The sequence below is a fragment of the Aptenodytes patagonicus genome, unplaced genomic scaffold (genome assembly GCF_965638725.1).
Source record: "Aptenodytes patagonicus unplaced genomic scaffold, bAptPat1.pri.cur scaffold_465, whole genome shotgun sequence".
In the NCBI taxonomy this organism is placed as follows: domain Eukaryota; kingdom Metazoa; phylum Chordata; class Aves; order Sphenisciformes; family Spheniscidae; genus Aptenodytes; species Aptenodytes patagonicus.
Window position 1 is genome coordinate 14,265 of NW_027472366.1, and position 14,066 is coordinate 28,330.

At 67.9% G+C, this 14,066-nt stretch overlaps 1 protein-coding gene across 1 annotated transcript; it reads right to left on the reverse strand.

The window, feature by feature from the left end:
- Positions 1 to 6,700: 6,700 nt before the first annotated feature.
- On the reverse strand, positions 6,701 to 13,544 carry LOC143173931 (voltage-dependent calcium channel gamma-7 subunit-like; the record flags this gene model as incomplete). Its single annotated transcript, XM_076364043.1, is given in 4 exon segments — positions 6,701 to 6,958; positions 8,864 to 9,009; positions 10,821 to 10,961; positions 13,459 to 13,544. Coding segments are annotated over 4 exon segments (631 nt in total), but the record flags the coding sequence as incomplete, so codon positions are not given.
- Positions 13,545 to 14,066: the final 522 nt, after the last annotated feature.

A 14,066-nucleotide genomic window follows, 5' to 3' on the forward strand; every position in this document is an offset into this window, starting at 1 on the left:
GGCGGCTCCTCCGTGACGGCCAGCGAGCTGCAGAGACACACAGAGGGGGCGGCCTCGCACGAGGGCTTCGCACGAGGGTCTTGCACGAGGGCCTGGCACGAGGATGCCTCGTGCATCAAGGTCCCCCTGCCCCCCGACAGGAGGGCTGTACGAACCCTCGTGCACGTTGCTCGCCGGGCGCGTGCTCTCGCACACGCGTGTGCGCTGTCGTGTGTGTGTCCCCCCCCCGTCACGCGTGCTGACTCACGATTGCGCGTCACACGCGGGGACACGCGCACCCACCGGCGGGTGACTCACCGGCGTGGCTACACCCACCCTGGCTGGACAGACACCCCCCCCCCCCCGGCGGTGCACACGCGTGTGCAAGGCCGAGTGTGCAAGGCCGAGTGTTGTACACAGGCGGGTAAAGCCCGACACGCTCGTGCAAGGGAGCGGCCGCGTGCGTGCAGTGTGCACGAGCACAGCCACGCACACGCGTGTGTAAGCGTGCCTACGCGTGCGCAGGACCACGCACGTGGGTGTGGGAGCGTGCACACGCGTGTGGGAGCGTGCACATGCATGTGGGAGCGTGCACACGTGTGTGGGTGGCCAGCGCTGTGCACACGCGTGTGCACACGGTCCACCCGGATGCCTGGGTCCACCCCCAGCCCCCTTCCATGTTTGGGGGGGGGGGGGGTTTACCCTGCCCCTCCCCCCCAACCAGGAGACCACCCCCCCCGATGGGGTGGGAAATGCCCCCCCCAAGCATGGGACCCGCCCCCTAAGACCCCCCCAATCTGCCCCCACTGCCCCCCCGCACCCCCAGAGCCCCCTAAAAGCCACCATCACCCCCCTTCAGCCCCCCCCAAAGCCTCACAGGGTCCCCCATAAGCTCGAGCCCCCTCCCCACAGGCTCCTACAGCCCCCAGGGCCCCCCAACACCCTTCTCTGCCCCCCAAGACTCCTCCAAAGCCCCCAGGGCCCCCCAAAACCTCCCAGGGCACCCCGACTCCCCCAGGGCCCCCCCCAAAATGCCAGTGCCCCACAAAAGCCTCAATCAAAGCCTGCTGCTCCCCCCAGGGACCCCCAACACCCCCTGGACACCCCCAAAGCCCCCAACGACCCCCAAACCCCTTCACTGTCCCCCAACACCATCCAGGGGCCCCCCAAAACTCCCCGAGCCCCTCTGTGGCCCCCCCAAAGCTCCCCAACCCTTCAGGGCCCCCCAAAAGCCCCCAAGGACTCTTTTTGCCCCCCTCTGAGACCCCAAAGCCCCCTCAACTCCTCCAAACTGCCACCAGCCCCTCTCAGCCCCCCAGGGCACCCCAAAACCCCCTCAGGGCCCTTCTCGGCTCCCCAAGACCCCCCAGGCGCCCCAAAAAAACCCCAGCTCCCCCCAAGGCACCCCCGGACCCCAACACCCCCCAGAGCCCCCTCAAAAGCCCCCCAGGACCCCTGTCTGGCCCCTAACACCCCCCAGGGCTCCCCAAAAGCCCCCAGACCCCCCGGACCCCAACAGCCCTCAGGATCACCCCAAAACCCCCAGGGCCCCCCCAGGCCCCCCACCCGGATCCCAACACCCCCCAGGACCCCCCCAAAAGCCCCCCAGGACCCCTGTCTGGCCCCTAACACCCCCCAGGGCTCCCCAAAAGCCCCCAGACCCCCCGGACCCCAACAGCCCTCAGGATCACCCCAAAACCCCCAGGGCCCCCCCAGGCCCCCCACCCGGATCCCAACACCCCCCAGGACCCCCCCAAAAGCCCCCCAGGACCCCTGTCTGGCCCCTAACACCCTCCAGGGCTCCCCAAAAGCCCCCCCCACCTCCAGACCCCCCCGGACCCCAACATCCCCCAGGCCCCCCCAAAAGCACCCAGGGCCCCCCCAAACCCCTTGTCTGCCCCCCCACACCCCCCCACGGCCCCCCAAACCCCCCCAAAGCCCCTTAGGGTCCCGCGAAGACCCCCCCCCCGGACCCTACCCCCCCTCGGGCCCCCCCCCAAAAGCCCTGGGGCCCCCGTTACCTTCTCAGACGCCGGTTTGGGGGGGCCGGGAGGGGGGGAGGCTGAGCCCGGTTTTGGGGTGCGGGGGCTGGGGCCGGGGGGGTCCCGGTGCCGGTTCGGGGGGGGGTCCTGGTGCCGGTAGGGGGGGAGGTCCCGGTGCCGGTTCGGGGGGGTCCTGATGCCGGTAGCGGGGGGGGGTCCCGGTGCCGGTTCGGGGGGGTCCCGGGGGTGCCGATGCCGGGGGGGTCCCGGGGGGGTCCCGGGGGTGCCGGTGCCGGTGCCGGTCCGGGCGCGGCTGCGGCGGGCGCGGGCGGGGGGGGGGGGGGGGGGGGGGGCAGGGGGGGGCGGGGCCCCCCCGACCGGGGAAAGGGGGGGGCGAAGCGGCGCGGGGCGGAGCCTGGAAGCTTCGGGGGGTGACGTCAACAGGGGGCGGGGCTTAGGAGGGGCGGGGCTAAGGGGGACTTTTGGGGGGGGGGGGGCTCCGGGTCCGTGGGCAGCTCCCTCCCGCCGCGAGGTTGCCATGGCGATGGGGATGCTGGCCGGTATCCTAGCAACCGCGTGGCCACGCCCCCTAGAGCGCTGGGGGCGGGGGGGGGGGGGAGCCCTGAGTTGCTGCACATCCCCCCCATGCCCCCCTCACCCTCCCCATTGCCCCCAGCCCCCCATTGCCCCCCCAGCCCCTAATTGCCTCCATCACCCCCCCCCGTTGCCCCCCCAGCCCCTAATTGCCTCCATCACGCCCCCCCGTTGCCCCCCCAGCCCCTAATTGCCTCCATCACCCCCCCCCGTTGCCCCCCCAGCCCCTAACTGCCCCCCCCCCCCGCAGTGGGGTTCCCATGGGGTATTGGAGGTTTTTTGGGGGTCCCAGGGGTGGGTGTTGGGGGGGGGGGGCACACAGAGGGGGTGTAGTTTGAAATCCTTTATTGAGGTCGTGTCGATCCCTATTTACATATCGCACAGCGGAGGGGGGGGGGGGGGGGCAAACCCAGGGGGGCCCCCACGGCCCGGAATGGGGGGTTCAATGCCCCCCCCAAGCCCCGTTCCCCCTCCCTGGGTCTCCTTCACCGGGACCCCCCCGCCGCTGCCCCCACTTTGGGGGTGTTTAACCCATCCCCCCGCCCCCCCCCTCTATTTTTTCGGGGGGGGGAAGATACATATTGAAGCCGTTTATTGCCACAGAAATTGGGGGGGTCCTCCCCCCCCCCCAAGACTGGGGAACCCAGGCATCTGGGCTCCCCCTTCCCCCCACCCACCCCAAAGCTATCCCCACCCCACCCCCCCCCCAAGGACCCAGGCATCTGGGCCCCCCCCTCCATTGCCCTAGGACCCCCCCCTCAGCAAGGACCCAGGCATCGGGGACCCCCCCTGCCCCCCCCAATTTGTGCTAATGGGAGCTGGCAGCCGTGGGAGGGGCCAACCCCACCGTGGACCAGCCACGCGGGGGGCAAGGGGCAGAGTTCAAAGGTCAGGGGAAGACCCCTAAATTTGGGGGGGGGGGGGCAAAGCATTGCTAAAGCCGAAGGGGCTCAAAAGCAGCAGAGAGCCTGGGGGGGCGGGTCCGGATCTGCCCCCCCCCTCCCCCCCCATCACTCTCAGGGTCCTCTCCTGGGAGGTCCCCCAGCACCCAGGGGTCAATGGGGATGCAATAAAGATGGCGGCCGAGCCACGTCCTGCCTGGCCTTGACTGTGGTTGGCGGGAGAAGATGGCCGCCAAGCCACGTCGGCCATGGATGGCAGGAGAAGATGGCTGCCGGGTCATATCCTGTCCATCATCGGCCGTGGTGGCAAGAGAAGATGGCCGCCATGGCTCATCCTGTCCGTCGTTGGCCGTGGTGGCAAGAGAAGATGGCCACCGAGGCTCATCCTGTCCATCATTGGCCATGGTGGCAGGAGAAGATGGCCGCCGAGCCGTTGCTTGTCCATCATTGGCCGCGGTGGCAAGAGAAGATGGCTGCCAAGGCTCACCCTCTTCATCACTGGCTGTGGTGGCAGGAGAAGATGGCCGCCGAGCCATTGCTTGTCCATCATTGGCCGTGGTGGCAGGAGAAGATGGCCGCCGAGCCATTGCTTGTCCATCATTGGCCGTGGTGGCAGGAGAAGATGGCCGCCGAGCCATTGCTTGTCCATCATTGGCCGTGGTGGCAGGAGAAGATGGCCGCCGAGCCATTGCTTGTCCATCATTGGCCGTGGTGGCAGGAGAAGATGGCCGCCGAGCCATTGCTTGTCCATCATTGGCCGTGGTGGCAGGAGAAGATGGCTGCCGAGCCACGCTGGCCGCGGTGGCCAGACAAGATGGCCGCCGAGATGCTTCCTGGCCATCGTCGGCCATAGTTGATGGGGGAAGATGACCACCGAGTCCCGTCCCGTCCATCGTTGGCCACGGTGGCAGGACAAGATGGCTGCCGAGCCGTCTCCCGCCCATCGTTGGCCACGGTGACAGGACAAGATGGCTGCCGAGCCGTCTCCCGCCCATCGTTGGCCACAGTGGCAGGACAAGATGGCTGCCAAGCCGTCTCCCGCCCATCGTTGGCCACGGTGACAGGACAAGATGGTGGCCAAGTCACATCCCGTCCACCGCTGGCCGTGGTTGAGGTGACAAGATGGCCGCCGAGCCACCCTGGCCACGGTGGCAGGACAGGATGGCTGCCAAGTGACGTCCCATCCGCCACTGGCCGTGGTTGGCGTGACAAGATGGCCCAGTGGCGGCCTCGTCCCCAGCAGGGTCCTGTTGGCCCCAGATGTCCCCGGTGTCCCCCAACCCCAGATGTCCCCCTGGGTGGCCCCATCCCTGGTGGCCCCAGATGTCCCCGTGCATCTCCGTCCCCAGATGTCCCCATCCTTGGTGGCCCCGTCGTCCCAGCTCTGGTGGCCCCACATGTCCCCAGCGTCCCCAACCCCAGATGTCCCCACATGTCCTCATCCCTGGTGGGGACATCCCTGGCCCCATTGTCCCATCCCTGGTGGCCCCGGATGTCCCTGGGCATCTCCGTCCCCCGATGTCCCTCAATGTCCCCATCCCTGGTGGCCCCAGCGTCGACGTCCCCCGATGTCCCTCAATGTCCCCACCCCTGGTGGCCCCAGCGTCGACGTCCCCCGATGTCCCTCAATGTCCCCACCCCTGGTGCCCCCAGCGTCCCCACCCACGGCGGGCCCCTGTCTCCTGGTGGCCCCATTGCCCAATCCCTGCTGTACCCAGTGTCCCCGTCACCCCCACGGCCCTCATTGTCCCCAAGGTCCCCATGGTCCCCGTGGCACCTGCTGTCCCACGGCCACTGGTGTCCCCAGTGTCCCTCAATGTCCCCCATGTCCCCTGCCCTCCCTGGTGGCCCTCCGTCCCCAGCATCCCCACTGTCCCCATCCACGCTACCGTCCCCCGTGTCCCCATCTCCCCATTGTCCCCATCTCCCCATCGTCCCCATGTCCCCACTAGTACCCGTCCTCCCCATGTCCCCATGTCCCCGCTGTCTCCATCATCCCCATGTGTCCCCATCTCCCCATTGTCCCCATGTCCCCACCAGTCCCCGTCCTCCCCATCTCCCCGCTGTCCCCATTGTCCCCATCCTCCCCATGTCCCCATCGTCCCCACTGTCCCCATCTCCCCGCTGTCCCCATTATCTCCCCGCTGTCCCCATCGTCCCCGTCCTCCCCATGTCCCCACCAGTCCCCATCCTCCCCATCTCCCCGCTGTCCCCATTGTCCCCATGTCTCCATCCTCCCCGCTGTCCCCATTACCTCCCCGCTGTCCCCGTCCTCCCCATGTCCCCATCGTCCCCGTCCTCCCCATGTCCCCACTGTCCCTGTCCTCCCCATCTCCCCCCTGTCCCTATTGTCCCCATTGTCCCCGTCCTCCCCATCTCCCCGCTGTCTCCCCCCCCCGCCCCATCCCCACATCCCCACGTCCCCACGTCCCCGTCCCCCCCACCTCCCTGCTGTCCCCATCGTCCCCACTGTCCCCGTCCTCCCCATCTCCCCCCTGTCCCCATCGTCCCCACTGTCCCCGTCCTCCCCATCTTCCCGCTGTCCCCGTTGTCCCCATCGTCCCCGTCCTCCCCATGTCCCCACTGTCCCCGTCCTCCCCATCTTCCCGCTGTCCCCGTTGTCCCCATCGTCCCCGTCCTCCCCATGTCCCCACTGTCCCTGTCCTCCCCATCTCCCCCCTGTCCCCATTGTCCCCATTGTCCCCGTCCTCCCCATCTCCCCGCTGTCTCCCCCCCCCGCCCCATCCCCACATCCCCACGTCCCCACGTCCCCGTCCCCCCCACCTCCCTGCTGTCCCCATCGTCCCCACTGTCCCCGTCCTCCCCATGTCCCCACTGTCCCTGTCCTCCCCATCTCCCCCCTGTCCCCATTGTCCCCACTGTCCCCGTCCTCCCCATCTCCCCCCTGTCCCCATTGTCCCCACTGTCCCCGTCCTCCCCATCTCCCCGCTGTCTCCCCCCCCGCCCCATCCCCACATCCCCACGTCCCCACGTCCCCGTCCCCCCCACCTCCCTGCTGTCCCCATTGTCCCCACTGTCCCCGTCCTCCCCATGTCCCCACTGTCCCCGTCCTCCCCATCTCCCCACTGTCTCCCCCCCCGCCCCATCCCCACATCCCCACGTCCCCACGTCCCCGTCCCCCCGTGTGTCGTCGTGTGTCCCCCCCCCCCGCGCCCCCGCCCCGTCCCCACGTCCCCACGTCCCCGTCCCCCCCCGCGCGCGTGTGTCCCCCCCCCCCCCCCCCTAGCAGGGGGAGGTGGAGAGGTGGCCGTGCTGGGGGTACTTGATGGCGGGGGGGTAGTTTTGGGTCATCTGGATGGAGACGTCGGAGGAGGCGTCGGAGGGGCTGCGGGCGCGGGGCCAGGCCCGGGGCTGCAGGAACTGCCCCGACAGCCCCGAGCAGGCGCTCAGCCGCGGCCGCAGCAACGCCGCCGGCGCCCGGTACAGCTCCTCCTCCGCGTACCGTTTGGTGAACAGGTACACCGACATCACGCCCGCGCCCTGCCGGGGACGGGGACAGGGTGGGCGAGGGCGGGCGAGGGCGTGAAAGGGCGTGCGAGGGTGGGCGAGGGCATGCGGCGGTGGGCGAGGGCGTCCGATGGCATGGCAACGGTGTGCAAAGGTGTGCAAGGGTGTGCAAGAGGTACGCCGGCATCACGCCCGCGCCCTGCCGGGGACGGGAACAGGGTGGGCGAGGGCGTGAAAGGGCGTGCGAGGGCGTGCGAGGGTGGGCGAGGGCATGCGGCGGTGGGCAAGGGCATGGAAGGGCATCCGATGGCATGGCAAGGGTGTGCAAAGGTGTGCAAGGGTGTGCAATGTTGTGCAAGGGTGTGCAACAGGTACGTCGGCATCACGCCTGCGCCCTGCCGGGGACGGGGACAGGGTGGGCGAGGGCGTGAAAGGGCGTGCGAGGGTGGGCGAGGGTGTGCAAGGGCGTCCGATGGCATGCAGTGGTGTGCAATGGTTTGCAGCGGCGTGCGAGGGCGTGCAAAGGTGTGCCTTAGGGTGTGCAAGGGTGTGCAAGAGGTACGCCAGCATCACGCCCGCGCCCTGCCGGGGACGGGAACAGGGTGGGCGAGGGCAGGTGAGGGCGTGCGAGGGCGTGCGAGGGTGGGCGAGTGTGAACGGGCACACCCACATCACGCCCGCGCCCTGCCGGGGCCGGGGACCCATCGCCTCAGGGACGGGGCGAGTGCCAGCGAGGGTGTGCAAGGGTGTGCAAAGGCGTACAACGGTGTGCAGAGGCGTGGAAGGGGCGTGCAAGGGCGTGCAATGGTTTGTAACGGCGCGCAAGGGTGCCCGGTGATGTGCAAGGGCGCGCGAGGGTGCACGGTGATGTGCAAGGGCGTGCGAGGGTGTGCGAGGCCGTACAGCGGTGTGTAACGGCGTGCAAAGCTGTGCAATGGTTTGCAACGGTTTGTAACGGTTTGCAACGGGGTGTGATGGTGTGCCAGGGTGTGTAATGGCCGTGCAAGGGTGCGCGATGGCCGTGCAAGGGTGTGCGATGGCCGTGCCAGGGTGTGTAATGGCCGTGCAAGGGTGTGCGATGGCCATGCCAGGGTGCGTGATGGCCGTGCAAGGGTGTGCGATGGTTGTGCCGGGGTGCACGATGGCCGTGCCAGAGTGTGCGATGGCTGTGCAAGGGTGCACGATGGCCGTGCAAGGGTGTGGGATGGCTGTGCCAGGGTGCACGATGGCTGTGCAAGGGCGTGCGATGGCCGTGCAAGGGTGCGCGATGGCCGTGCAAGGGTGCGTGATGGCCGTGCAAGGGTGTGGGATGGCTGTGCCAGGGTGCACGATGGCCGTGCAAGGGTGCGTGATGGCCGTGCAAGGGTGTGGGATGGCTGTGCCAGGGTGCACGATGGCTGTGCAAGAGTGTGCGATGGCCATGCCAGGGTGCGTGATGGTGTGCAAGGGTATGGGATGGCTGTGCAAGGGTGCGCGATGGTGTGCCAGGGTGCGCGATGGCCGTGCAAGGGTGTGCGATGGCCGTGCAAGGGTATGGGATGGCTGTGCCAGGGTGCGCGATGGCCGTGCAAGAGTGTGCGATGGCCGTGCAAGGCTGCGCAACGGCGTGCAATGGCTCGCGAGGCCGTGCGGCCCCTGCAGCCCCCCCCTGCACGCCGCGCCACACCGTGACCCACCGCCGCCGCCCACGCCCACCCGCGCGTGCAAACCCCCCCCCCTTCCCCCGTGCCCCCTCGTGCGAGGACCCCCCCCCCGCGACGCCCGCGAGAGGCCCCTCCGAAAGCTCGCGCTCGCGCCGAGGCGTGCGGGGAGCGTGCGCGGCCCGGCGCCGGCGCCGCGAGGGGCGCGCGAAGCGTGCTCGGAGGGCGGGGGGGGCGTGCGGAGGGGCGTGCGAGGGGCACACGAGGGGCGTGCGAGGCGGCGTGCGAGGCGGCGCACCTCTTTGAGGAGGAAGGAGGAGGCGGCGAAGGCGAAGGACCAGCCGTAGCGGTACTGGAAGTATTGCTCGGAGCCGCTGGGCCGGTTCATCACCTCGTCGTTGATGCTGGAGATGTAGAGCACCAGCCCCACCACCAGCGACAGCCCTGCGGGGGGACCCCCACACACACACCCCAACACCACCCCCCCCCGCCCCGCCCAGGGTCAGCGCTTGGGGGGGGGGGGCGGGGGGGGGGTGTCCTGGGGGAGATATGGGGGTCCTGGGGGTCCCTGGGGGAGATATGGGGGTCCCTGGGGGAGATACGGGGGTCCTGGGAGGGGTCCTGGGGGAGATACGGGGGTTCTGGGGGTCCCTGGGGCAAATATGGGGGTCCTGGGGGTCCCTGGAGGAGATATGGGGGTCCTGGGAGGGGTCCTGGGGGAGATACGGGGGTCCTGGGGGTCCCTGGGGGAGATACGGGGGTCCCTGGGGGAGATATGGGGGTCCTGGAGGAGATATGGGGGTCCTGGGAGGGGTCCTGGGGGAGATACGGGGGTCCCTGGGGGTCCCTGGGGCAGATATGGGGGTCCCTGGGGGAGATACGGGGGTCCTGGGAGGGGTCCTGGGGGAGATATGGGGGTCCTGGGGGTCCCTGGGGGAGATACGGGGGTCCTGGGGGAGATATGGGGGTCCCTGGGGGAGATATGGGGGTCCTGGGAGGGGTCCTGAGGTAGATATGGGGGTCCTGAGGGTCCCTGGGGTAGATATGGGGCTCCGGGGTGGGGGTCCTGGGGGAGATATGGGGGTCCCTGGGGCAAATATGGGGGTCCTGGGGGGTCCTGGGGGAGATACGGGGGTCCTGGGGGTCCCTGGGGCAAATATGGGGGTCCTGGGGGTAGATATGGGGGTCCTGGGGGGGGTCCTGGGGGAGATATGGGGGTCCCTGGGGGAGATATGGGGGTCCTGGGGGTCCCTGGGGTAGATATGGGGCTCTGGGGGGGGGTGGTCCTGGGGGAGATATGGGGGTCCCTGGGGGAGATATGGGGGTCCTGGGGGTCCCTGGGGGAGATACGGGGGTCCTGGGGGAGATATGGGGGTCCCTGGGGGAGATATGGGGGTCCTGGGAGGGGTCCTGGGGGAGCTACGGGGGTCCTGGGGGTCCCTGGCTGAGATATGGGGGTCCCTGGGGGAGATATGGGGGTCCTGGGGGTCCCTGGGGTAGATATGGGGCTCCGGGGTGGGGGTCCTGGGGGAGATATGGGGGTCCCTGGGGGAGATATGGGGGTCCTGGGAGGGGTCCTGGGGGAGATACGGGGGTCCTGGGGGTCCCTGGGGCAAATATGGGGGTCCTGGGGGTAGATATGGGGGTCCTGGGGGGGGGTCCTGGGGGAGATATGGGGGTCCCTGGGGGAGATATGGGGGTCCTGGGGGTCCCTGGGGTAGATATGGGGCTCTGGGGGGGGTGGTCCTGGGGGAGATATGGGGGTCCCTGGGGGAGATATGGGGGTCCTGGGAGGGGTCCTGGGGGAGATATGGGGGTCCTGGGGGTCCCTGGGGGAGATACGGGGGTCCTGGGGGAGATATGGGGGTCCCTGGGGGAGATATGGGGGTCCTGGGAGGGGTCCTGGGGGAGCTACGGGGGTCCTGGGGGTCCCTGGCTGAGATATGGGGGTCCCTGGGGGAGATATGGGGGTCCTGGGGGTCCCTGGGGTAGATATGGGGCTCCGGGGTGGGGGTCCTGGGGGAGATATGGGGGTCCTGGGAGGGGTCCTGGGGGAGATACGGGGGTCCTGGGGGTCCCTGGGGCAAATATGGGGGTCCTGGGGGTAGATATGGGGGTCCTGGGGGGGGGTCCTGGGGGAGATATGGGGGTCCCTGGGGGAGATACGGGGGTCCTGGGGGTCCCTGGGGCAAATATGGGGGTCCTGGGGGGTCCTGGGGGTAGATATGGGGGTCCTGGGGGGGGGTGTCCCTCACCGGAGAGGATGAAGAAGATGCCGGAGACGAAGGCCAGGAGGGTGCGCTGGGGGCGGATGTGCCCCACGTTGCTGATGACGAAGGCCGTGAAGACGAGGAAGAGGCTGACCATGGGGAAGGGGGTCGCCGTCCGCACCGTCTCTGCGGGGAAGGGGGGGGTGTGTGGCAGCCGGCTCCAGCCCCCTATAGACCCCTATAGCCCCCCCCCCCCCCGCACCCTGCTAGACCCCTCCAGGCCCCCCCTGGACCCACCCCTGCCCCCTCCAGCCCCCTCCCAGCCCCTAGAGACCCCTCATGGCCCCCTATAGGCCCCCTCCGACGGCCCCCTGTGTTCCCCCCATGCAGCCCTAAGGACGCCCACGGCCCCTATGGACCCCTGGGCCCCTATGGACACCCCGCCCGAGCCCCCCTACACCCCCCGCCTCCCCTATACACCCTCCTCAGCCCTTTGAGAGCCCCTAGACATGCCCCCCCCCCCCCCCGCCATACGTCCCTATAGAGCCTCCCACAGCCCCTATAGGACCCCTACAATCCCCATAACCCATATACAACCCCCCTGGTCCGATACAGAGACCCTATAGCCCACATACAGCCCTCCCCCGGCCCCTATAGCCCCCTATATAATCCCTATAAGCCCCTATAGCACCCTATAGAACCCCATAGCTCCCCCCAGAACCCCTATAGACCCCCTATAGCCTGCACACAGCCCCCCATAGAACCCCTATAGCCCCGCGTAGAACCCCTATAGCCCCCTATAGCCTGCACACAGCCCCCCCTAGAACCCCTATAGCCCCCTGTAGAACCCCTATAGCCCCCCTATAGCCTGCACACAGCCCCCCATAGAACCCCTATAGCCCCGCGTAGAACCCCTATAGCCCCCCTATAGCCTGCACACAGCCCCCCATAGAACCCCTATAGCCCCGCGTAGAACCCCTATAGCCCCCTATAGCCTGCACACAGCCCCCCTAGAACCCCTATAGCCCCCTGTAGAACCCCTATAGCCCCCCTATAGCCTGCACACAGCCCCCCATAGAACCCCTATAGCCCCGCGTAGAACCCCTATAGCCCCCTATAGCCTGCACACAGCCCCCCATAGAACCCCTATAGCCCGCGTAGAACCCCTATAGCCCCCCTATAGCCTGCACACAGCCCCCCCTAGAACCCCTATAGCCCCCTGTAGAACCCCTATAGCCCCCCTATAGCCTGCACACAGCCCCCCATAGAACCCCTATAGCCCCTGTAGAACCCCTATAGCCCCCTATAGCCTGCACACAGCCTCCCTAGAACCCCTATAGCCCGCGTATGAACCCCTATAGCCCCCTATAGCCTGCACACAGCACCCCATAGAACCCCTATAGCCCCGCGTAGAACCCCTATAGCCCCCCTATAGCCTGCACACAGCCTCCCATAGAACCCCTATAGCCCCGCGTAGAACCCCTATAGCCCCCCTATAGCCTGCACACAGCCCCCCTAGAACCCCTATAGCCCCCTGTAGAACCCCTATAGCCCCCCTATAGCCTGCACACAGCCCCCCATAGAACCCCTATAGCCCCGCGTAGAACCCCTATAGCCCCCTATAGCCTGCACACAGCCCCCCCTAGAACCCCTATAGCCCCCTGTAGAACCCCTATAGCCCCCCTATAGCCTGCACACAGCCCCCCATAGAACCCCTATAGCCCCGCGTAGAACCCCTATAGCCCCCCTATAGCCTGCACACAGCCTCCCTAGAACCCCTATAGCCCCCTGTAGAACCCCTATAGCCCCCCTATAGCCTGCACACAGCCCCCCATAGAACCCCTATAGCCCCGCGTAGACCCCTATAGCCCCCCTATAGCCTGCACACAGCCCCCCATAGACCCCCTATAGCCCCGCGTAGAACCCCTATAGCCCCCCTATAGCCTGCACAGCCCCCCATAGAACCCCTATAGCCCCCTGTAGAACCCCTATAGCCCCCCTATAGCCTGCACACAGCCCCCATAGAACCCCTATAGCCCCGCGTAGAACCCCTATAGCCCCCCTATAGCCTGCACACAGCCCCCCTAGAACCCCTATAGCCCCGCGTAGAACCCCTATAGCCCCCCTATAGCCTGCACACAGCCCCCCCTAGAACCCCTATAGCCCCCTGTAGAACCCCTATAGCCCCCTATAGCCTGCACACAGCCCCCCATAGAACCCCTATAGCCCCGCGTAGAACCCCTATAGCCCCCTATAGCCTGCACACAGCCTCCCTAGAACCCCTATAGCCCCTGTAGAACCCCTATAGCCCCCCTATAGCCTGCACACAGCCCCCCATAGAACCCTATAGCCCCGCGTAGAACCCCTATAGCCCCCCTATAGCCTGCACACAGCCCCCCATAGAACCCCTATAGCCCCGCGTAGAACCCCTATAGCCCCCCTATAGCCTGCACACAGCCCCCCTAGAACCCCTATAGCCCCCTGTAGAACCCCTATAGCCCCCCTATAGCCTGCATACAGCCCCCATAGAACCCCTATAGCCCCCGTAGACCCCTATAGCCCCGCGTAGAACCCCTATAGCCCCCCTATAGCCTGCACACAGCCCCCCTAGAACCCCTATAGCCCCCCGTAGAACCCCTATAGCCCCCTATAGAACCCCTATAGCCCCTATAGCCCCACGCACTGAGGATGTTCTCGGTGTTTTCGGTCACCAGGTTGATTTCGGGCTCAGGAAATATTCGGAGGCGACGCAGCGCCCCTTCTCCCGCCCTGCCGGGGGGGGCACACCCTCAGGGTCCCGAGTCACCCCCCCCCCAGCACCCCCCCGGTCCCCCATATCCCATAGGGTCCCCCCAAGTCCCCCCGAGACCCTCCATAGCCCACAGGGTCCCCCCATATCCCACAGGATCCCCAAGTCCCCCCCTGGGAACCCCCATATCCCATAGGGTCCCCCCAGATCTCCCCTGGGTCCCCCCTATCCCACAGGATCCCCAAATCCCCCCCGGGACCCCCCATATCCCATAGGGTCCCCCGAAGTCCCCCCCGAGACCCTCCATATCCCATAGGGTCCCCCCAGATCCCCCCTGGGTCCCCCCTATCCCACAGGATCCCCAAGTCCCCCCCCGGGAACCCCATATCCCATAGGGTCCCCCCAAGTCCACCCTGACCCCCTCCATATCCACAGGGTCCCCCCAGATCCCCCCTGGGTCCCCCCATATCCCACAGGATCCCCAAGTCCCACCCCGGGACCCCCCATATCCCATAGGGTCCCCCCCAGATCCCCCCTGGGTC